The sequence below is a fragment of the Notolepis coatsorum genome (assembly GCF_963971535.1).
Source record: "Notolepis coatsorum genome assembly, chromosome: 7".
NCBI classification, from domain to species: domain Eukaryota; kingdom Metazoa; phylum Chordata; class Actinopteri; order Aulopiformes; family Paralepididae; genus Notolepis; species Notolepis coatsorum.
The window spans coordinates 126,781,602-126,806,024 of record NC_140171.1 but is presented as its reverse complement, the minus strand read 5'-3'; the positions used below and the strand labels follow the sequence as shown (position 1 = coordinate 126,806,024).

At 46.0% G+C, this 24,423-nt stretch overlaps 1 protein-coding gene across 1 annotated transcript in view; it reads right to left on the bottom strand.

Annotated features, from left to right (window-relative positions):
* rhot1b (ras homolog family member T1) overlaps positions 1–24,423 on the bottom strand; it is a 57,901-nt gene that overhangs the window by 7,784 nt on the left and 25,694 nt on the right. Inside the window, exons 11-19 of the mRNA XM_084317914.1 lie at positions 23,601–23,721; positions 17,236–17,320; positions 14,581–14,726; positions 12,787–12,887; positions 11,029–11,159; positions 8,926–9,009; positions 8,643–8,765; positions 8,237–8,439; positions 5,546–5,668 (exon numbers count right to left, since the gene is read on the bottom strand). Of these exons, the coding sequence (XP_084174040.1) occupies positions 5,546–5,668; positions 8,237–8,439; positions 8,643–8,765; positions 8,926–9,009; positions 11,029–11,159; positions 12,787–12,887; positions 14,581–14,726; positions 17,236–17,320; positions 23,601–23,721 (1,117 nt within the window). The remainder of the gene's footprint in view (positions 1–5,545; positions 5,669–8,236; positions 8,440–8,642; positions 8,766–8,925; positions 9,010–11,028; positions 11,160–12,786; positions 12,888–14,580; positions 14,727–17,235; positions 17,321–23,600; positions 23,722–24,423) is intronic.

Sequence of the window (24,423 nt, the reverse complement as noted above, 5' to 3'; positions counted from 1 at the left end):
CTCCGCATGAACGTATCCAACCGTAGGCTGTTGACTTCTCTCGCCAGGAAGTCGGCTAGGTCTAGGAGGGATGGCTCGGGACCGTTAGGATCACGGTGGTCTCTTTGCCGCCTGAAGCGCTCTTGTCGGGCGGGCGGAAGCTTCTCTAAAATCCTCTCGACATTAGAGTTTGCGTACAGTTCGTGCATACCCTTTTCTCTTTGCGCCCCCAGCATCCCTACCAGGGATTGTACCTTGATAGACAGGTCATCTAGTGAGCGATTGTCTGTGGCTGGGGGTAGGCGGTCAATATGCCTTATCTCTTGTATTACGTAGTCCCATATGCGTCCATATCTTTGGTCGAGTGCTGCTAGAGCCGCTGTGTATGGGGTAGTAGAGGTGGCATAGGCCAGCGCTATATTGTGCGCTCGGGGCACCTTGAGGTGCTTCAGTAGGATAGCATACTTGTACGGTTCATCAGCTACATCGGACATCATTGTCTCTAAGCACATTCGTAGCTCCGTGTACTGTGCTCTGTTCTCGTGGGTGAAGTCCGGAAACGTCGGTGTGCCAATGTATGATGCCATGGATGGCTGGCACATCGGTGAGCGTTGGAAGAGAGGCCTCCTAGGCGAGTCTCCTCTTACGCCTCTTGGTGGGCTGGTACCTGCTGGGTACCATGGCCCGCGTATCCAGGTGCTGTTCCTCGGGGCTGGTCGTGCGTCAAGCTCACCCGTGAATTGAGTCGGGGGTCTGTAGCGCAGAGCCGCGGGGGTAGAGCCTGGGCTGTACTGGACCTCCTGGTCCTGTGGAGTACTGTGCTGCTGTCGGGCTTGACTCTCCTCCTCTCCCTCTTCTTCTTCCTCTGGCAGGTCCTCTAGATCCTGTAGTCGTCTATTTAGCCTCTCCGCGGTGTAGACCGTTTCTTCCTTGTAGCTGGGTCTCACTTGGACCGGTCGGGGAAGGGGTTCGGAGGGGGGTATAGGCTCTCTCTGGTGGTCGGGCTCAGGGTCGCTTGATCGGGTAGGGGAGGGTGCCCTTGGCCCTTGTCTTGACGAGGCCCTGGAACCCCGTGCGGAGGGAGGGGGTGTTGCCCTGGTGATCAGCTGCTCCATTATCTGCGCTTGTAATCGGTCGCGCTCGGCTTCGCGCTTGGTGAGAGCGAGGTCGCGCTCTGCTTCTCTTTGGGCACCGGCAGCGGCGCGCTGGGCTTCGGCCCGGTCCCTTACCATATTCTCTTCCGTCTGAAGGCGTCTAATCTCTAGACGTATACGATCTTCGTCGCTCCGTTGCTGTGCCTGAAGGCGTTCTCTTTCCATGGAAGAATGTTCGCGCTCACTAAGCGTCTGTGCTTGGAGTCGATCGCGCTCTGTTGAGGCTGCTAGGCTGGCGAGGAATGCCTGTGCCAGCATCTTGTCCGCCTCGCTGGGGGAAGACGCTGGTTGAGGTGATCCGCTCCTGGCAGTACTCGTTGGAGATCTGTTCTCCTGTGGCGAGTCCTGGAGATCCATCTCCGGGGTGCTCTCCTCTTCTTGTAGCGGGTAGAGTTCCATCCCTGGAGGGCTGTCTTTATCCTGGAGCTCTCCGGGGACTACTTCTTCGGTCTTGGCGGGGGGTAAAGTCATGTCGGGTCCCTCCTGGTCCCTACCGTGAGCTTGGTCAGTTACGTTAGAACCCACTAGGGCCTCTATTGGCGGGGTAGCCTGGTCGATAGGGTCGGACATAATTTTACTATCTACTTTTTCCGCGTTTACCGTCTGTAGAAAGCTAGGTAGTATATTGGCAACGTAATCCTCTAAGTACTGAGGTGTCTGCCGTCTACGCTGCGGGCGATCTACTTTAGGAGAACCGTTTTGTGGAGTGTTCATCATTGGCCATGTCAATATTAATACCACTATATTAATATTACACTAGTTACCCTCCGGCTCGAAGGACCAATTGTAACTGAGGGGTACAATTCCCTGACTGTATTGATAAGTATGGTATCATTAAACCACTACCGCTTTATGTACTTTAATTACTGGCCATACAGTACATGATATATAAATATGATGAACACTTCCCACAATGAATCGGTTCCACACAAAGGTGTAATCAAGTATTTATTGCAGCAAAAGGTACATAATATACTTCTCTATTTTACTTTGGATGCGCTTATAAGGCAAAGGAATGTGCGTAGGCAAATCAATAATGAATGTCCATTCTCTGGTTACGCAGGAGGTAATTATACAACCTGAATCTTAGGGAATTATATCTATGGTACACTAGTAATATATAGCGGGAGATACTGGAAGGGTCCCCCCGGTTGTAAGCCAGCAGGGGTAGAGGATCTGTCGGTAGTAGAGAGTCTGGTCAACGATGACTAAGGAGACTCCAAGTACAGGAGACGGTGCAATAGTCTCTTGATCCACAGACGAATACAGCTGTTCTCCGTAGACTGTAGCTCCACAGTGAAGAAAGCTAGCCGGCCTCAGGCTCTCTGAGGCGCAGACTCGACGTGGCTCCTCACAGGGTAAATCCCACACGTGTAGGCGTCGGCGATTCTCCGCTCCATAAATCACAGGACCAAAACAAATATAATCCAGCCGCAAAGGGCTATGTAGTCGTCGGGTAGATTAATCCAGTGTACATGTCCACACGGTTCTCGTCTAGGTCTCCTCGGGTGAAAGCGCCATGAAAGCAGCCCAGCCTGGATAAGCACTCTAGCTGATACGAGGAAGCGTTGGTGATGCTGGTCACTGTAGAACTTTAGCCGCACGATACACTATACACAAATAGACTATTACTGACTTAATAGAAATATGTCGCACTCGACGGTATAGCGCCAAACTCTGACAATTCAGTTATTAATTTGCACGCGGTCTCAATGCTCTTATTTGGGGCCAAACAGGCCATACTTCACCGCACGGAGTATCGTGGGTGAGGCTTCAACTTATTGGGTAACTCTACTTCTGTATTCACCTGCGCCATATTTATATGCACGGCGAACAATCTAGTGCCAACCTCATTTCTGTCTCGTATTCCTGGGCAAGGCCGGGCATGTACAGACATGTCTTGACGGTGGCTTTGAACCTGACTCCGGAGGCATGGCCCTGGCGCCTGTGGACCGCTGTCCAATAGGAGAACGAAACATCATGGTCCGTACTAGGCTAAAGGGATATTCCGTGTATATGTACAAGGAATATACAAGGGATATCAAACGATATACAAATACTATGCAATATATATCAATCAATAAATATATATATTCGGTTTAATCTGATCCTTTGTAACAGGGGGGGTTAGAGCTTAACTCATCGACTGCCACGTTGGGAACGGGATATGACTATGTGCTGCCAACACATTAAACCTATGGAGTCGCTCACCTTGTTTGCAGGGCTATAACTATATATATATATATTGTAGCTATGGATGCAATAATATGGCCCATTTGGCATCGAGTATCTATCGTTCACGATGTGAAAAAGAAAACATTTTTCCATCCATACATTCCCGTTTTATACCGTGGTGAATATAAGTATGGTTTTAGAGCGGTTTAGGGTCATTCCTGGGAGGCTAGTAATAGCTTGCGACGTGTATTATACTAAATCCATTGGCATTTCGTCCCTACACACGCTACAATAAAAAAATCAAATGCATATGATCGGTATATTATGTTCCATCATGAATGCATGAAAGGGGAGGGGGGGGTCGTTTCTGATTAATTGATTGTCAATAACGGCATTCGTTAGTACAACAACGTACGCTGATCAGGGTAATGGCTATGAAAACAAGGCACAATCCAGCTGAAATTGACGTTAAATTGCTCTTACCTGTGGCCGGTGGGATTCCAAAAAGAATATTCCAATAATTTGATTGCCATCTGGTAGATCGTATGTCCATTTGGCCCACGACATAACCCACCCAGCATAATGAATCGGGGGTCCCGAAAGCGATTCAATGCGATCGGGTAGACCCCTCGGTCCAGGCTACTTGAAAACTCCACCCGGATGAATTTCAATGATACACAGCCACATACACAGAGTCACAAAGGGAGTGCAACATTGGCCGCATACCACCAGGCGGCGGTATTGTACTTTTGCGATCTCAGACTCATTCAATATGGTTACACAGGCTCCCTGAATGGATAACGATTGGAAATAGCGAATAAAAGAAATAACGATAAAATAACGTATATACCGGTATACACGTGGTTGGCGTTATTTGATTGGCGGACAAACACGTATTAAATCGTTGTTGGCAGGGAATGAGTTAAAGGGATGGTTGTGGTTTTTGGAACCCTAGTCCTATTTCTTGCTCACCAATGATGTTGTTGATCGGTAGAGTCCTTTCTCAGCGCAATCCTGTTCCTCACACTGGCTCCGGATAGTTAGCCACAAATCAATGGGGTCACGCTACTGTCTGTACAAGTGGACTGAAACTTGCTGAACTCCTCTTTGTGTTGCACTGTGGAGTAATATTCAGTGAGCTTCAGTCAGCTTGTACAGACAGGAGCGTGACCCCATTGACTTTGTATCAACAGAATCATTGGTAAGCAAGAAATAGGGCTACGGTTCCAAAAATCTGAACTATCCCTTTAAGGGGACCTGCTTTACATGACAATGTGAAAAAGGAGAGTAAAGAAACAAGGCAGCAAGATAAAGATGATGATGATGATGATGGTCTCTGAGTGAAAGATGGTCAAAGAAGCTGGTCAAAGAACACATGCTCGAGCAATGAATGGCAAAACGAAACAAGACTAGGCAAGCCTAGTTAAGCCGGACCCAGACTAGTCAAGGCTAGTTAAGCCGGACCCAGACTAGTCAAACCTAGTTAAGCCGGACCCAGACTAGGCAAGCCTAGTTAAGCCGGACCCAGACTAGGCAAGCCTAGTTAAGCCGGACCCAGACTAGTCAAGCCTAGTTAAGCCGGACCCAGACTAGTCAAGCCTACTGTAGTTAAGCTGGACCCAGACTAGTCAAGCCTAGTTAAGCCGGACCCAGACTAGTCAAGGCTAGTTAAGCCGGACCCAGACTAGTCAAGGCTAGTTAAGCCGGACCCAGACTAGGCAAGCCTACTGTAGTTAAACTGGACCCAGACTAGTCAAGCCTAGTTAAGCCGGACCCAGACTAGTCAAGGCTAGTTAAGCCAGACCCAGACTAGGCAAGCCTAGCTAAGCCAGACCCAGACTAGGCAAGCCTACTGTAGTTAAGCTGGACCCAGACTAGTCAAGCCTAGTTAAGCCGGACCCAGACTAGTCAATGCTAGTTAAGCCAGACCCAGACTAGGCAAGGCTAGTTAAGCCAGACCCAGACTAGGCAAGCCTAGCTAAGCCAGACCCAGACTAGGCAAGCCTACTGTAGTTAAGCCAGACCCAGACTAGTCAAGCCTACTGTAGTTAAGCTGGACCCGGATACATGCCAATGCAAGACTCACGCATGTGCGTTTCAACAATGGGGACCCAGTCAGCCAGTCAGTCACTCAGTAACCGACATTGGCTGGTATTGGACCGTCCAGGTCCGGCCAAAAAGAAGGAAAAAACGAAGGACAGGAGACGGTCTGAGACAAGGAGGAGTGCAGCGCTAACCTGCTGAGCACGGCGGTGAACAGTCTGGCCCGGACGGTCTGCAGCAGCTCGGAGTTCAGGAAGTTCTGACACAGGCAGAAGGTGCACCGGTTACACGTGCACATGCAGCGCAGCCGCGCATGGCTGAGGAGATACACACACACACACAGGACACACACACACACACACACACACACACACACACACACACACACACACACACACACACACACACACACACACACACACACACACACACACACACACACACACACACACACACACACACACACACACACACACACACACACACACAGGACACACACACAGGTAAAACACACAAAAAGGAGAGCAAGTTAAGGACATCCTACGACTGCCACCACAACTTTCACTGAGATCACCCAAGAAAGATGAGGAGGATAAATACGTTCAATCAATCAGGTCCTTACATGAGATTCAATGATATCCCTGCATGAGATCCCTGCATGAGATCCCTGCATGAGATTCAATGAGCTCCAATGAGATCCCTACATGAGATTCATTGAGATTTTCAGCTTAAGAACAAGATCCATCCATCCAAGATGTGAGTAGAAATCAACTTCACTGAAGTCATCTTGATTTTGTGGGAGTTCTCTGATCTCTAAATGTACATTTAACTTGAGGAATCAGGTAGATCAAAAGTTATAACATATTGAGTAAGGGACCTAGGCTCATTAAAATATACTCCTCTTATTTTAATGTATGGATAGAAAGATAAAACAAGCAGCCCCCTGACCTGAAGACGTGCTGGGATAGATCAGCAAAATACTTTGGAAAAAATGGAAGACTGCACCTGTATACAGTACACCTGACCAAAAGAAAAAACTGTAAATACATACTAATTCATAAGAAAACACAAACATTTCCCATGGAAAATAAAATTTGATTTGACCTCTTAACAGGTGGGGTACCGTATTCAGGCCGACGTGCCCGTGGGCGGAATGCACAAAGTCACGGCACTTTGCGAGTGTCTAGCGGCTCGGGCTGCATTTGTTGCTGAACATATAAATGACCGTTCGAAAGATCTATTTGTTGCCGTTCGAACGCCACCTCACTCGTCCATATCCGTGCCTCGGTTCTCGAGTTACATGACGATATGTCTGGCGAGCGTCTTTTTACGCGCTGCACGTCAGATGACCACCCCGGACTCCCGACACTCCAGAACTGCCAATCATCCGCTGATGGCGAAAATGATTGGTCAGCGTTGTAGCCAATGAGTGTACATTTCCAACTATACCCCACGTGGGGGGGTGCGAATAAGGGATCTAGGTGAAAGTTGACGAGCGAAAACCAGAAGTGAATCACACTTCAGAATGAACGGCCGTTGGGCGGCCGGGTAGCGCAGCGGACTAAGCGTCTGTCTACCACCGCAGAGACAGTGGGATCGAATCCAATTGCCAGTGGTACCTCCGGCTTGGTCAGTCGTCCCTACTAACACAATTGGCAGTGTTCGCGGGTGGGGTATGAGTCTTGGTCATTGCAAACAGCAACTCCTACTGGTCAGTCTGTTCAGCCTGTTCAGCAGGCAGGGTATCTGGAGGAAAGTACATTCCCCCAGTGAAACTCCTCGCTGTTAGGTGAAAAGAAGCGGCTGGCGACTCCACGTGTATTGGAGGAGGCATGTGATAGTCTACACCCTCCCCAGACCGACAGTAGGGCAATACACGCAACGACCAGGAAGGGAATTGACATAACGACTAAATTGGGATGGGAGAAAAATATATATAAAAAAGGAAAAAGAGGAAATTGATCTTCTTGTCTGACTCTGGAGAAGACGGTAAAGCGCATTTCCCATAACATTGGCATGTTCCTTTAACCTCTTAAACATCGGACGGCCCGACGCACGCACGTCGCAGCACTTTGCCCTTGTCTGTCGACTTCGGGCTGCGTTTTTCCCGATCAACCAATACATTGTTGGAAAGTTAAATTTGCCACAGTTCGATTGACACCATACTCAATCTATTGCATGCTTCCAGTCTCGGGTTACAAGACCAAACAACCGACGAGCGTCATTTGACAAGACATGCGGACAAGTGACCACATCCGGTTTGGCCTGGTCCTGAACGGACCAGTCACCTCTGATGGTGAAAATGATTGACTTTGTAGCCAATTAAATTCTGGAGCCAACGGTATCCCACGCGAGGGCTGATTGCAATGACAAAGGGATATAAAAAAAACCAACAAGTTATTCGTTTTGACTCACGTGTCTGAATGAATGGCAGTGTAGCCCATTTTAGATATAATCATGCCGAATTATTGCCGGTACACACATTACAAAAACATGTGTAAAGCACACATTTTTCGTGGGATTGTTATCGACTTTGGACCTGTACTAGATAAGACTTCAGGCTATGGAACCGTTATGTTTTCCAGCTCCTACCTCTCAGCTGGAACTCAAAAACAGGCATCTGGCAACAAGTAAACAAAAACGTGAGTTAACAACTTTTATTTCAGTGTGTTCAAACTTCTGTAACTCTATTACATTAGCACTCAGAGTGATTCCTGTTGTGGAAGAAAGTTCAGAATGTTTCCTTTCAAAAGAGACCAGAGTGGTTCAAGAATAAATCGCAAATGACTTTGGGTATGCAATCGTCGGGCGTGTTATGCAAAACTAGCCCCATTTTTGGCCTGATGGATAAGAGGTTAAGGAGTTAAGAGTTGCTGGATACTTACGGGTGCATGGCCATGGTTGTGAGTTTGGTGTAGATGTCTTTGCAGGGTGCGGTATCTGTGTTGCAGGTGAAGGACTGAGGAGGAGGCATCTTGTGTTTCCTACAGAAGTCCAGAGGAGTGCAGGCGTACAGCTGTTTGACCTCTGGCAGGTCGGACTTAGATGCTATCATCATGCATGGGGTCTTACTGTCCATAAAGTATTGCTGTGGTAGGGAAGGGTCGGAAATGGACGAGCATAAAAAAATTTAATTTAAAAAAAAGTACATATTCCACTTCCACAATGAATGAGTTACGCATTCTTCCTTTTGATAGAAAAGTCAACATTAAATGATTTATCAAGACAAAAATGTAGTGGGACCAAAACATTAGCAGTAAAACTGACACTGACACACACAAACGCACACACCTTGAAAACCTTGGCACAGTAGTCAAAGGAGTTTGGGTTGTTGGCGTCGTAGACCAGACACACAATGTCACAGGCCAGGTCAGAGTCGGACAGGTAGTCCACGTCAGGGAAGACCTCGTGAAGCTGACGGACAGAGAAACAACACGTGTCACCTCAATGGAAAACCTAAGATTCCAAGATTACCTTCAGCTCAAAATAGATTCTGTCCATATTGCCATTGTATGGACGTAACCTCTTCTGATTTGTCATTCTATGACATTATATTAGTAGAACGCGGACCTACCAGGAGGTATTTCTCCTGACCGTAGACGTAGGTTGTGCTGATGGCATAGTAGGATCTGTGCTCCTCTCGGATTGTGTTTTGGCGCTGAGAGAAAAAGATAAACATAATAGAAATCGGAGTTTCAGATATCACAGAAACTGACTGATTTGATTTCATACAGTGGTTGAAATGACATGATCAGTGTTTGCGGTGAGGTGAGCGTGAGGTTTTCTTAGTGTATTTCTGTTACAGCTCAGGGTCGCTCAGGCTGAGCATATGTTGAGTGTTGCTTCTCTATCACATAGACATATATAAAGGCTAGATGACTCACCCTCGCTGCTGGCCAATGGAGACCGAAGTTGCCATATGGCGGCCATCTTGAAACAGGCAGCACGCCCACTCGTAACATGAATGTCTATGGTGCCTGTACTATTGAAATAACCATAGCTTGCAATTTTTTTTACCGATTTTCAAATGGTTTGGTTTGTTATAAACGTCAGAGATGTAGTTATCATACTTATAATGGACTTTCATATGAAAATAATTTCAACATGTCCAAGCATCCTGAATCATAGCCACATTAATGCGTTTGTAAATCGGTTGAAAATTGAGCAGGCTATGGTTATTTCAATAGTACATGCACCATAGACATTCATGTTATGAGTGGGCGTGCTGCCTGTGACAAGATGGCCGCCGGTGAACTACGCTGGAGACTACGCCTTGCACCATCTAGTTATTTATATCTATGCTCTATCACAGATCTGCTTCCTGTACTATTGTATAAGGCAGGCAGCGGTGGCCTAAAGGTTAGAGAAGCGGGTTTGTGACCGGAAGGTCGCAGGTTCCATCCCCTGGACCGGCAGGAAAAATCTGGGCAGGGAAGTGAATGAATATCTCCCATCCCTCAATACCAAACGCTGAAGTGCCCTTGAGCATGGCACTTAACGCTCCACAATACTCCAGTGGAGTTGCTCAGTGGCCAACAGTGTCAGACTGTGGTTGTACTGGGCAGCTCCCAGGTGTGAATGTGTGTGAAGCAGGGCGTTGCTGAAAAAGAGCATCCGTGCTGACGTGCTCAGAGAACCTACCCTGTGTAAATAAAGGTAAAAACGTTCCCTGCCCCTTTGTTATATGGAGCGGAGGAGCTAATAAACTAAAAGAGCAAAATATCACTGTTACAGGGTTCACACAGACGTTGCAAAATGAAATTCAAGGACTTTCAAGTACTTTTTCAAAATAATATATATATATTTTTTTAATGCAGTTTTTTTTTTTTTTAACTTTGGCCATTCCCCTGGCTCTTTTTAGCGTTTATCGCATTTACTCTGGTCAAGAATGACCGACAGAAACAGGCTGAAGGGGTACAGATGGGGGGAAGACACTCTGGGAAAGGCACGGCTGCAGTCCGGGATTCGAACTCGCTAAACCCCAGATCCGTGACGAGCACGGTTGTCCCCGGCGCCGAAATAGCGCTCGAGGTACGTGGTGAGCTACTGGAGCTCCCCTTTAATGCAGTTTTTATATATATAAAAAAATTATTGATCCAATATTTATGGTTTAAAACAAATTTCGGACAATTAGTTACACTAAAAAATAATATTTTCTTGATTCAGAACTATTTTATCATGGATGAACAAAACTTTCAATGCGAATGGTTGATTTGAATTTCAATTACTTTTTAAGCACCTTGTTCAAATGTTTTGCTGTTTTCAAGGAATTCCAGACCTTGACTTTTTTTGGTAAAAAATCAAGCACTTTAAGCACTTCAAGGACCTTGTGCGAACCCTGCTGTTACGTTTTCAGAGTGCGGATTTTGATACAGTGTTTCCGTCATCATAACCCAAAAAAGAGAAGAGTCCCGCACGCCGTCTTCACTTACATTTAACTCCATTGTTAACCCTTTCACTGCCACACGACAGAAGGTTAACCCTTTACTATCACACAACCGACGGTCGCCGGTTAACCGGCTGTTGTGTGGCAGTGAAAGGGTTAACCTTCTGTGTGTCGCCGCAGTGAAAGGGTTAACCGTTTTGGTAGTGCGGCAGTGAATGGGTTAAAACACTACGTTTCCGGTCATGCAACGAGGAGGCGACTCGTCTCTCATCACCACCATCACAAACCCACCGTGAGGTTCTTGCCCAGGAAGGCTTGGACGAAGCCGCTCTTGCCGCTGCCGATGTCTCCGAAGATGTTACAGCGGAACACGCTGCGCTGGGTCTGCTTCTTCTGCAGGTCGATCTTCTTATCTCTGGTCACTGCAGAACATAAACATAATGCTAATGTCTTTGTAGTTTGCATGACTGTACCCAATGCACTGCAAGTTCATTTTACATTGTAGTACATTACATGGAGACAATAAAATGGTCTGTATGCGGTGCATTGCAGTATAGAATGGTAAAGGGGGCGACAGTGGCTCAGGAGGTAGAGCAGTTGTCTTGTAATCCGGAGGTTCCCGGTTTGATTCCCGCTCCTCCCGGGCAGCGTGTTGCCTCCGCCGTTGGTGTGTGAGCAGGGGTGCAGTCGTAATAGCAGAACTGCCTGGACGCCACGTGCACGCGCGCTCCCGTGCACGCGTGTGCATGCACATGCGCATACATGTTCCCTCGCGTGCGCACAGAACAGTTGATTATTATGCATAAATAGTAGGAAACATGTTTGTATAGGAAATTACTCGTTTTTGTTTAGTTTTTGTAAATATTGCCTTGAAATAGAGACGCTGAAAAAGGTAGCAGGATGTAGCCTTCAATATATAAAGAAATTATATTGTCAACAGATATGGTTGAAAAACTAACAATGTTTTAAATGTAATTGTAGTTACAATTTCTTGAATTGAATTAACTTAAACTAGAAAAGTAAATACAAACTAAATTAACAATGTAACTTACAGTTTATAGAAGGACAGTTTCCTTCTGAAGCACAACTTAATGTCTCATCCTTCCAGTCGGGACCATTTGTCACATAGTGAGAGCTCCACAGCTCAAGCAAACCCCCACAGGGCTTGTATTTTGGTTTTGCACTTCTCGTTCTTTGTTATGTTATTGGTATCCTATTATTATGCAAAGTCTAGGTGATAGATAAGTGCCAGTACTTGGCGCACGGCGCGACGAGTCGAGTGAAAGTTGTGAACGCATTTATGTGTGCGTGCACATCCGTGCGCGTACTTCTGCTCAGAAAACTGCTGGGACGGCGTGGTACCGCGTGGGACCACCACTGCACCACTGTGTGTGACTGAATGGGTAAAAATATGAGGAACAAATTGTAAAGCGCTTTGGATAAAATAAATGCACCGTTTACCATTTAAAGTATTAGCATAGTAAGAACAGTTACTTTGTAGTGACATGTTCATCTCTAATAATAAGCATCATAGGAAAACAAATCAAATCATTCTCTCTCCCCCTTCTCTCATTCTCTCTCCCCCCTCTCTCACCCCCCCCCCATTCTCCCTCTCTCTCCCCCCTCTCTCATTCTCTTTCTGCCTCTCCCCCTCTCATTCTCTCCCCCCTCTCTCATTCTCTCTCTCCTCCTCCCCCCTCTCTCATTCTCTCTGAGCTCTCCCCCCTCCCCCATTCTCTCTCCCCCCTCCCCCCTCTCTCATTCTCTCCCCCCTCTCTCATTCTCTCTCCCCCCTCCCCCCTCTCTCATTCTCTCCCCCCTCTCTCATTCTCTCTGAGCTCTCCCCCCTCTCTCATTCTCTCTCCCCCTCCCCCCTCTCTCATTCTCTCTGAGCTCTCCCCCCTCCCCCTCTCTCACCCTCCCCCCTCTCTCATTCTCTCTGAGCTCTCCCCCCTCCCCCCTCTCTCATTCTCTCTCTCTGCCTCTCTCTCCCCCTCCCTCCTCTCTCATTCTCATCAGTCCTCTCTCAGGTGCTCTCTGGCGGCTCACCTGTGATGCCTGCAGCCTGGGACTCCTGCTCGGCAACGATGGAGTAACCTAGGTAACCCAGGTACTCCAGGCACCGCTGGACGTCCAGGTAGGTCGTCAACCTAGGAGGAGAGAGGACATTCTCAACACTGTCCCATACCCACATGCTCTGCATAAAGCTTCGATACAAATACATCATCATATGAAATTAATTTAGTTTATATCCCATATCATTTTATTGAACCTCTTATTTACAGTTGTACAGCCCTGGCCTATATTTTATTTCATAATTATATTATTATTGTATTGTGCTTAACTTAGCTCATATTTAATTTAATTTTACTCCACCTCTTTATTGTATTATCTGTCTGTTAACCCATTCTCCGCCAATCACGTGTTAAGGCGGGTTTCTCCGCCATGCGTTGTCTGCCAATAACTACGTAAGGCGTTTTTTAGATCAATATTTCATATTTTCGTCATGGTATTCATATTTCACCCACGGAGTCTTGGGTGATGCTGTCTGAGCCATCACAACTCTGCAACGCTTCAATACCGCCACCTGGTGGCCGATCGGCGAGTTGCCAAACCGGAAGTGCCCATTGTAGCTCCGTCCCCTATTTTCGTCCGGCCACTCACTTATCGTCCCGGGGCTCAATACAGACACCGTTGATATAGATCTTTGCCATAACTCAATAATCAACATGATTTGGACGTGGATTAGTAATATACAAACCGGAAATGGATCGCATCGATCAACATCCCATAATTGGGATCTGTTTGCTCCACTCTCATCGCCCAACGCTACGAGGAGACTGGGGTGAGTTTCAGCGTTTTTCTTTACCATTTTCTATACAAACTGCTCTGATCAATATATCACCCATACTACATAAATCATTTAACGTCGGTCATTGAATTATAAACGACCCCCCCCCCCCTCCGTTCACCCGCAGATGACCAGTCATGACGTTTAGGACCATGTACAGTTGAAATTTTTAATATAACGTTGATCGGTATCAAACTGCATTTGATCATCTAATATATGCATTTATGCCTATATCTCACGTTCTATGAAATACTGCAGAAAACGATAAAAACATATTTATACTCTAGACGGTATTTTAGTATGAATGTGTGAATGAAAAAGTAAAACGTTCCTACATCCTGAACGATAGATAATTGATGTTGAATGGGCCATAGTAATGTCAATTTAGCAATACAATTAAAAAAGTTATAGCCCTGCAAAGAAGGTGAACATCTCCATAGACAAATAGCGCTGGATGATTTAGGATGATCAAAGTGGTGGCAGAGAATGGGTTAATGTCTGTCCGCTAATGTCGCACCGAAAATTTCCAAAAGAAAATTCCTTGTATGTGAAAACTACTTGGCAATAAAGACCTTTCTGATTCTGATTCTGATTCTGATATATATTCCGGTTAGCTCCTTGGGATTTCAATCCAGTTGGCTCGCATGGAGGAGGCAGTAAATCCAGATAAAAGTACTTTGTCATTTGTCTCAATGGGTTTTAGGGATGTTCGATATTGTCTTTTTTACCAATATCCGATATACCGATATTGTCCAACTCTTAATTTCCGATACCGATATCAACCGATACCGATATATGCGGGGTTTCCCCCCCCAAAAACACAACATTATGCATACTTTTCACAATAAATAAAATAAGAATTTGTTCTTACTTGCTTGCCTGGGTAAATATTTTTTTTTTTAAATATATATTTTTTGAAAACCGATACCGATAATTTCCGATATTACATTTTAATGCCAATATCGGTAGGCCGATAATATGGGACATCTTACGTCCACTGGGAGAGGTATCCCTGGTAGGTGATCCAGCCCTGCTCGTTGGTGCACACCGTGTTGTTCACGTCTGGACCCCAGGGCATGTAGGGAAACACATCGAACAGGTCCTTCACCTCCTCCGGCGACAGGGCACCGTCACGGTCCTGAAACACACATGAACACAGGTCAGGGCTCTCCCTGCCGTATTTATCACTTAGGTGGGCCAGCCAAGCGACTTTAGCCACCACCACCTGAGGGTGTTTAAAAAGCTAGGGAAAGCCCTGGTAATGAACCCCCCTCCCCGTGTATAGAGGAATTATGTGTTATAATTACTCTCCTTTACTTCTTACACTGTCTGGAGAGCTAGTATATAAGGCAACCTACTTTTGATTCTGACAACAGTGTAGTTAAGACATGAAAGTCCATTCTAACCACACACACACACACACAACACAGTACATGCCTCAGCCCATCAAGTTGAGTAAGAAAACAAACTAATAACATGACAGAGAAGAGGTCCTGGTACAAGTCAGCACTTAAACCCAGTGCCTCTTAAAGTGGGCTGGCTACAGGAGTGTACTTTGGTACTGCGGGACGGTCCTGGGCACTGAGCCTTAAATACCGCCTCACGGTTGTATTCCAACTGTCGCCAACCAGTAGCCAGTGGGGGCTTAGGAGTAGTAGGCGGGGCAAACATGGACCAATGAAAGCGTGTCTCCCTGCTGAGTCCAACGGCTTCCCCGCGAGTCTGTACGACAAAAAGTTCACAAGATATGAAAAGGGGCAGGGCTCAAATGTAGGGGGCGGGGCTCAAGTGTAGGGGGCGGGACAAACACAGACTAATGTAAGCGGATGTGCCTACTGAATCAAATGACGCCATCCACAAGTCTGTGCGACAAATGGTTCACAATATACAAAGGGGGCAGGGCTTAAGCATGGTTAACCTAGATAGACCAATGAAAGTAGTAGTCTGTACTGAGTTCATTGACACCTCCCATAAGTCTCTAAACAAACATGAGATATGAAAGGGCGCTGAGCTTATGCATAGGGACTTAAGCATGGTGGCGTGGTTAATCTATATCACTGAAATGAGTACTGTAACTGAGGGGTACAATTCCCTGACTGTATTGTTAGATATGATACTTACTACCACTACCTCTTGTACTTTAGACTCTGGCCACCCAGTACTAGGTATAAATAATTATGATAAACACTCCCACCTGATGAAACGGATCCAACACAAATGTACCAAGTCGAAAGTCTGCGTTTAATAATAATACATAGCAAAAGGTATGTACAACGATCACTTAATTACATTTATGATTTGAAATAGTATGCACTTTTATGGCAAATGAGTATTCGTAGGTAGATCAATATCGAATGTCCAATCTCTGATTGCGCAGGAAGCAAATATACAACCTGGAATATTTAGGGAACAATAGCAATGATACTTGAATGATTATATAGCTGGATACACTAGGGGAAGGTTCCGACTGCTTGTAGGACAGCTGGAGGGGGGGGGGTAGAGTCTGGCTGTATCCCGTCTGGCCGAGGGTATCCTGGGAGAGCCCACAGTTGTGCGACCCGGTGCCCAGCGATCCTCGATCCACAGATGAAAGCAGTTGGACTCTCTGTGGCCGGCGTCCTCCGGTCCACGATGGAGAGACGTGAGGCGACCTCGTCGTGTAGAGCGTCTTCTCACCTGTCGTCCTCTCCGGGGGGGGTATTTCCAACACACCGCAGTGTTGGCCTTTATCCATAGAATAATCAAAGTACTCAAAGCATAATCCAAGCCGGGGAAGGCTAGCCGTCGTCGGTAGAATAATCCAATATACAGGTCCACTCGCTCTTTGGCCTGGAGCTCCTCGGGTGCAGCTTCACGTGGGGTCAACCACCCTGGATAAGCGTCCAGCTGATGCCCGAAACGATGGGGGTGCTGATTACTATAGAACTCTTACCGCACGAGGCACTACATATGAATAGACTATTATTAGCTTAATAGAATACGTCCAACTCGACGATATAGTGCCAAATATGACTATTCAAATATTAATATACACGATGTCTCAATGCCGATACTGGGCCGAATTGGCCTTACTGCCCACACGTGGTTCGCGGGGAGGCTTTTGCGTCTGTCACTCTGTTGGAGGGTAAGGAACTGGACTAAAAGAAAGCTCTACTTTAATAGCGCAGTATATATACGCACTATGAACAAATAGTACCATTAGTGGTGCGGTAGACATATTCCTACGCGGAACTAGGACTTGTCCATACATGTTGAGCGGTACGATTGAACCTGGTCTGAGGGGTATGGCGACCTGGCACCAAGGTCTCGTCCAATGGTAGAATGGAGACTATTATGGGATGTTCAGTAGACTAGAAGGGATATTCAATGCATATTGTACAAGGAATATACAAGGGATATCAGGGGATATACAAATACAATTAAATATATATATATAAATAAATATATATATTCGGTTTAATCTGATCCTTCAGAACAAGTACTGTACTTTACTACTGTATTCTGTAGTATTCTGTAGTATTCGCTTACATTAGTCTGTGTTTGTCCCACCCCCTACACTTGAGCCCCGCCCCCTACATTTGAGCCCCGCCCCCTTTAATATCGTGTGAACTTTTTGTCGTACAGACTCGGTACCAAGCATACGCTACCTTGTCGTGTTTGTCGAAGACGCTCTGGAGGAAGAGGTAGGCGTTGTGGTTGGGCTCTGTGGTGCAGTCTGGAGGAACCTTTAACCTGGGGGGAGAGCGGGAGAAAAGATAACCTTTAACCTGGGGGGAGAGCAGGAGAAAAGATAACCTTTAACCTGGGGGGAGAGAGGGAGAAAAGATTAACCTTTAACCTGGGGGAGAGCGGGAGAAAAGATAACCTTTAACCTGGGGGGAGAGCGGGAGAAAAGATAACCTTTAACCTGGGGGGAGAGCAGGAGAAAAGATAACCTTTAACCTGGGGGGAGAGAGGGAGAAAAGATTAACCTTTAACCTGGGGGAGAGCCGGAGAAAAGATAACCTTTAACCTGGGGGGAGAGAGGGAGAAAAGAGGAACCTTTAACCTGGGGGGAGAGTGGGAGAAAAGAGGAACAGAATGAAAGACAAAACAAACATTCAAATGTAGGCTAAATATGGGGGGATTAAAGACAGGGGGATTAAACTGGGGAGTTCAGAAAAGACACAGCAGAGGGGCGGTAACTGTGTATGTCGGAGTGTGGGAGTGTGTGTGTGTGTACATGTGGTAATGTGACTACTGATGTAACTGATTGAGGTCAAGGCGAAGGGGGGTAACTCTTGCTTGTAGTGTGGTAGTGAAAGGGTTAACCTTCTGTAGTGTGGTTGTGAAAGGGTTAACCCTTTGGTAGTGTGGTAGTGAAAGGGTTAATAATTGTGCTTTGTTGTCTGCCGTGTCCGAGCTCCCCTCCCACTGATATACGGCGGGCCATCAGAGACGATGTCCTTCACTGGCTTGCAGTGCTTCCAGTTTGATCAATGCTATATCAAGCCATGTTGGATTCCCACAGGTAAAAAAATATATATATACCACACAGGTAATATAAGATACAGTCTGTCATTAGTGTACAAAGAAAGCCATTGATTAAAAGGGGAATACCACCCAAAATATTATTCAAATATGTTACTTCTAATATGGCCCAGGAAGGTTCAATCAATATCACAAGCTACTCTCCCATGAAGCCAGAGAAGTAAGACTCAAGGTTGTAATGTTATCATGTATAAAGTCTGAAACTGCTCCATAGACAATGAATAAGGGACAAAAAAAATATGTCATATCTTGTGCTGCATGTCATGTTGCTCTCATTTAGTCTTGTGTTTGTAAATGCAGTGCACCCTTCCTCACAACACTGTGCACCCCCCCCCCCCCCCCAGCCCAAACAGTAGTTTCAGCTGGTGTTGAGAGTGCTTCTCCAGTTATTTTGAAACATCTTTGGTAACTTGTAGAAGACGACAAAACTAATTTGGTCATCGTCATATGATGTTCTCAAATCAATCAGTAATCATGTTTTTAATAATCGTGATTAAAATTGTTGCCGTTATCGAGCAGCCCTACCATATTACATATTACATACTGGATGACATCCGAGCAAGGATTCAATACCAAAGGGACGTCAGAGACTGCAACGTTCTCTGCTTCACCGAAACGTGGCTCACGCCGGACGTTCCAGACCATGCAATCCAACCAGCCGAACACTTCTTTATCCACCGCAAGGATCGTACAGCAGAGTCCGGTAAACAACGTGGAGGAGGTATTGCCTTCATGTTTAACAACAATTGGAGCGATCCAACTAACGTGAAGGAACTATCCAACCACTGCTGCCCAGACCTGGAATATATAACCATCAAGTGTCGTCCTTTCTTCCTCCCGAGGGAGTTAACGGCGATCATCCTTGTAGGAGTGTATATTCCACCGCAAGCCAGTAACAACGTCGCGCTCTCCAGACTCCACGACGAGGTAAATAGAATACAAGCGGCGAACGTTAACGCCGCCATTTTAGTGCTGGGTGATTTCAATAGCGCCAATCTGAGAAAGGTATTACCTGACTTCTATCAGCATGTGACTTGCAACACCAGAGGCGGTAACATCCTAGATCACTGTTACACGCAATTTAAAGGTGGCTACAAGGCTCATTCTGATAGTGGCTTTGGTAAATCAGATCAGGCGTCCATCTTTCTTTCACCAATGTACAAACAGAGAATCAAAAGTACTCCTGTAGTCTCGCGAGAGGTGCAGAAATGGGATTTGACGTCAGAGGAGACGCTCCAGTCTGCGTTTGACTGCACAGACTGGAATGTGTTCCGCGACACAGATAACATTAATGTCTACACGGAGACAGTGCTGGACTATGTTTGTACTATGGTGGAAGAAACAATCCCCACTACCAAAATGAGAGTTTACCCAAATCAAAAACCCTGGGTAGACAAATCCGTCCGTGAAGCTCTGAGAGAGCGCACCAAAGCATACAACGACGGCCTAGTGGCAGGCAACATGAATGACCACAAGGTGGCGCGATACAACGTAAGGAGGACAGTGTCAGAGGCCAAACGGCGCTACAGGGATAAAATTTAACTCCAGTTTGAACAAGCTGACTCTAGAGCTATGTGGCAGGGGCTCAAAACGATGACAGACTACAAAGGCGCCTCCCTCAAACTGAACAGTGACATCTCCTTAGCAAATGACCTCAATACCTTCTATGCGAGGTTTGATGCTGGTAATAACAACACCAGCTCACAAGCCACAGCAATGGGGGGGGGGGGGGTCGGCTGCTGATGGAGGCGCAGTGTTCAGGGTAACAGAGCATGAGGTGAGGCGGACCTTTAAAAAAGTGAATATCAGGAAGGCAGCAGGTCCGGACGGCATCCCCGGCCGCGTCCTAAAAGTCTGTGCCGACCAACTGGCCCCAGTATTCACTGACATATTTAACCTGTCCTTAGAACAGGCTGTCATCCCCACCTGCCTGAAGAAGTCCACTATTATCCCTGTACCCAAAAAATCCAAGCCTGCTTGCCTCAACGACTACCGCCCTGTAGCTCTCACCTCCATAGCCATGAAGTGCTTTGAGAAGCTAGTAAAGGGCTACATCTGCTCCTCCCTCCCCATCAACATGGACCCCCTGCAATTTGCATACCGCCCCAACAGGTCCACGGAGGACGCCATAGCCCATGTGCTGCACACAGCAGCATCACACCTGGACAAGAGGCAGGGGAACTATGTGAGAATGCTATTCATCGACTACAGCTCGGCATTCAATACCATAGTCCCCTCCATACTCATAGCCAAGCTCAGGGACCTGGGCTTGAACTATGACCTCTGCCAGTGGGTCTTGGACTTCCTGACTGGCAGACCCCAGGTGGTGAGAGCAGGCAACTGCACCTCCTCATCCATCACCCTCAACATAGGGGCCCCCCAGGGCTGTGTTCTGAGTCCCCTCCTCTACTCCCTGTACACACACGACTGTGTGGCTCAGCGGAGTAGCAATACAATCATCAAATTTGCTGACGACACAGTGGTGGTGGGCCTGATCTCTGCCAACGACGAGAGGGCCTACCTGGAAGAGGTCAAGGTCCTGGCGGGATGGTGCCAGGAAAACAGCCTCTCCCTGAACGTCAGCAAAACAAAGGAGATGATTGTGGACTTCAGGAGGTCGGGGGTCAAGGACTACAGCCCCCTCAGCATCGACGGGGCACCGGTTGAGAGAGTCAACAGCTTTAAGTACCTCGGAGCCTACATATCCGAGGACTTGACATGGACCACACACATTGACAGTGTTGTGAAGAAGGCACGACAACGCCTCTACTTCCTCAGGCGCCTAAGGAAGTTCCAAGTCAGTCAGAAGATCCTTAAGAACTTCTACTCATGTACAATAGAGAGCATCTTGACCGGCAACATCACCTCCTGGTTTGGGAATAGCACTGCACAAGACCGAAGCAGACTACAAAGAGTGACACGTTCAGCCGAACGCACAATTGGAGGGGGGCTCCCCACCCTCCAGAACATTTACAACAAGCGTTGCAAGGGCAAGGCTAAGAGAATCATTAAAGACTCCAGTCACCCGAACAACTGCCTCTTTGAACTGCTGTGGTCAGGCAAGCGATACCGGAGTCTCAAGGCGAGCACAGAAAGACTCAGAAGAAGCTTCTATCCCCAGGCCATCAGGCTGCTAAACGAACAATGAACAATGAACACTACACAACAACAACCACCAAACGCACATAGCACACACATCCACACGCACACACTCACTTTAAACAAACACACTGTAGCACCCACTCCACACACTTTATAGCACACACCCACTTTAAACAAACACACTGTAGCACCCACTCCCCACACTTTATATTTATTGATGAAGGATTGCACTACAACTCGTACACCTTACTGTAAATTGTACCTAAATTGTACCTCATCCCATTTCTGCTTTGCACTATATAGTACTGTACATTAGTACACTGCATAGTATTGTATATTATATGGTAACTCAGAACATTGTACATATGTCTATACCGAACACTGTGACCACATTTTCTTCTTCTAAATTACATGCTATACTATGTTATTTGATACTATCTTGTCTAGCACAGTCTCTGGAGCGTAACAGTAAGAAGCATTTTGTATGAAAGTATTCTGTACTTCTGTATGACAACTATTAAAGAAACTTGAAACTTGATATTAGTCTATTTTTAACCTGTTCCACCCCAGGTGAAATCTGCATAAAATGTATACCTAGGTAAATGGAATATTGCTCCACTTCTACAAGGGCTATTTGCATATTCTTGGTATATAGGAACATCTATGGACCTCAATGAATGTATTCTCAGTGTCAGAAATATTGTGTCTATTACTAGGCTTGCTTAAATTCTGATGAAACAAAGGAAAATATGAATTATGATTTTTCTTTTCATCTTTGACCATGATAATAATGACCAAACTTAAAAAACTGCCACTGAGCTCATTCAGTACCATCTTGAGATCATGTGTACAAAAGATCTAAGGAAATTAATAAAGGGAAGATGATAAAATTGAAGGTTTTGTATATACAGTACTGAATTCTCCCATCCGGACCAATGCAATTTGAAATATTATTATAGAATATAGAATATATGCTTATACATTACCTTATTATAGCCAATTCGCACATTTATATATATATACATATAGTATCTTTCAAATGGCCGAGTTCAATTTGGATATAGTATCACCAGGCATGCATAATAACATATACAGATATTTAATGTAATCGACTGTACTTTTTTATTTCTCCCACAGTGTAACCATTTTGTAACTAATTTCAGATCTAATTATTCCTACATGATTACAATAGTGTGGAGAAACTGACTGCGTTTCAATATTTGTCAAAAACGTTACCTTTTGTAGCTTATTATCGCGAATCATAACAATTATTGATATGATTCATTCAGAACGCTGAACTTTGAAACGCCATAGCGGACCACAGGAAGTGTAGATTGGAGAAATTCCGACGCTGGCAGATAGCTGGCGAGGCGCTCTTCAAAATGGCCGCAAAAAAACTACAATTCCCATGGTTCAACATTTCCATTTCCGCTTCCTGGTCAAAAACGCGAGTGAAAAATAAAAACTTAAAATGATATAAACTCACTTTTAACCTATTGCTAAACTATTGCCAACCTAACGTTTTACATTCTACATGTATTTGTGACATAGTAGTGATAATAATACTTGAAAACGTTTGATTTTAAAAACGTTAATTTATTGCATCACTCATAAAAATATTAATATATGATAATAATGTCAAAAAGGGGTCGGTACCGTCCCCGTGGGGTGGAACAGGTTGTTCCAGATAATATAGAAGGAATTCGATGCCCACGGTACAAAAATTCTCCATTTCAAAGAGTGGGAGGAAGAAGCATGTAAATACAGTGATTTTATTTTTTAATTAGTATATTTGTTTCTCTGGCCAAACTAACGCTAACGTTATTAATCCTGCGGCCGCACTTTATTTAAAAACAGCCAATCAAATCCCCATCAATGGAAAATTAACCCACCCCTACCCATGCTGATTGGTCCTTGTGCAAGACTAGAAAGCGGGGATCTTTGATTAAACACCTGCTATCAGAAGAATAGACAGTCAGAGTGACACGCTACAGTGAGAAGCCACAAACGATAGTACGAGTGATGAAGAGGACGAAACGGTCGGCGTGGACGGACAAGACGAGCACCCATGGCCCTATCTCCATGAAATGTTTTTACTTTTATTTTTTAGTACTTAAGTACATTTAAAAGTAGAAACTTTTTGACTTTTACTCAAGTGTGTTTTTAGCCAGATACTCCCGACTTTTACTTGAGTACGATTTTGAGACGGTACCCATACTTTCACTTAAGTATAATTTCTGGGTACTTTTTACACCCCTGGTTGGAAGGCCTGCAGAAGAAGACTGCATACTTCCTGCTCACCAGAAGAGAAGTGGAGAACAAACAAAAGGTTCCTGTCGGGAGAAAGCGGTGAGTCGAGGGAGCAGAGAGGCAGACTCACGATGGGAAGAGGTAGTCCTGATGGAGCTCCAGGTCGTCATCGTAGCCAAACCTCCTCAGTACCGTCCAGGTCGTCTCGTGACGACCCCTCTGGATGAACAGGGTGTGGAGAAAGAGGAAACCTGGGAAGGGAAGCATAATTAAAAAATTATACAAAATAGGATTTTGAGGAGTCGTGTGAGTGTGTGTGCGTGTGTGTGTGTGCGTGTGCGTGTGTGTGCGTGTGTCTGTGTGTGTGTGTGTGTGTGTGTGTGTGTGTGTGTGTGTGTGTGTGTGTGTGTGTGTGTGTGTGTGTGTGTGTGTACTAGCTCATACCCCTACATAGCCTTGAGCATGCAATCAGACTGCAATCAGACTGGCTTCATCTGTGCACTTTTTTTTTGATCCACTTTTTTCTCCCATTTTCTATATTTTTCTCCCATCCCAATTTCGTATCATCCAATTCAACCCTCCCCTGTCACGAACGCTGTTTCTTGCCTCCCACAAGCCGGCTGCAATGTGGACTAAGTCATACATAGCACAAGTCCCCTCCGGTACTTGAGGTAACAGCAGTCGCATCTTTTCACCTGCGCAGCTCGATCTCTCAGTGGCGTGGAGTAACGCGTGGGAGGCTCACGCTGCCCCCGACACTTCCTGATTCTACTGCGCAGGCGCACCAACCGACCTGTAGGAGTCGCTGTCCACAACGCCCGATCCCCACCCATCAGTTTCCCACCCCCTAATACGGCCAATGTGTATTAGTATGAACGACCAGCTAAACTGAAAGCAATGTGGAGCGCTGGGCTCGAACAGGCAAGCCCAGCGTCTCCGTCATTCGTGGCGAG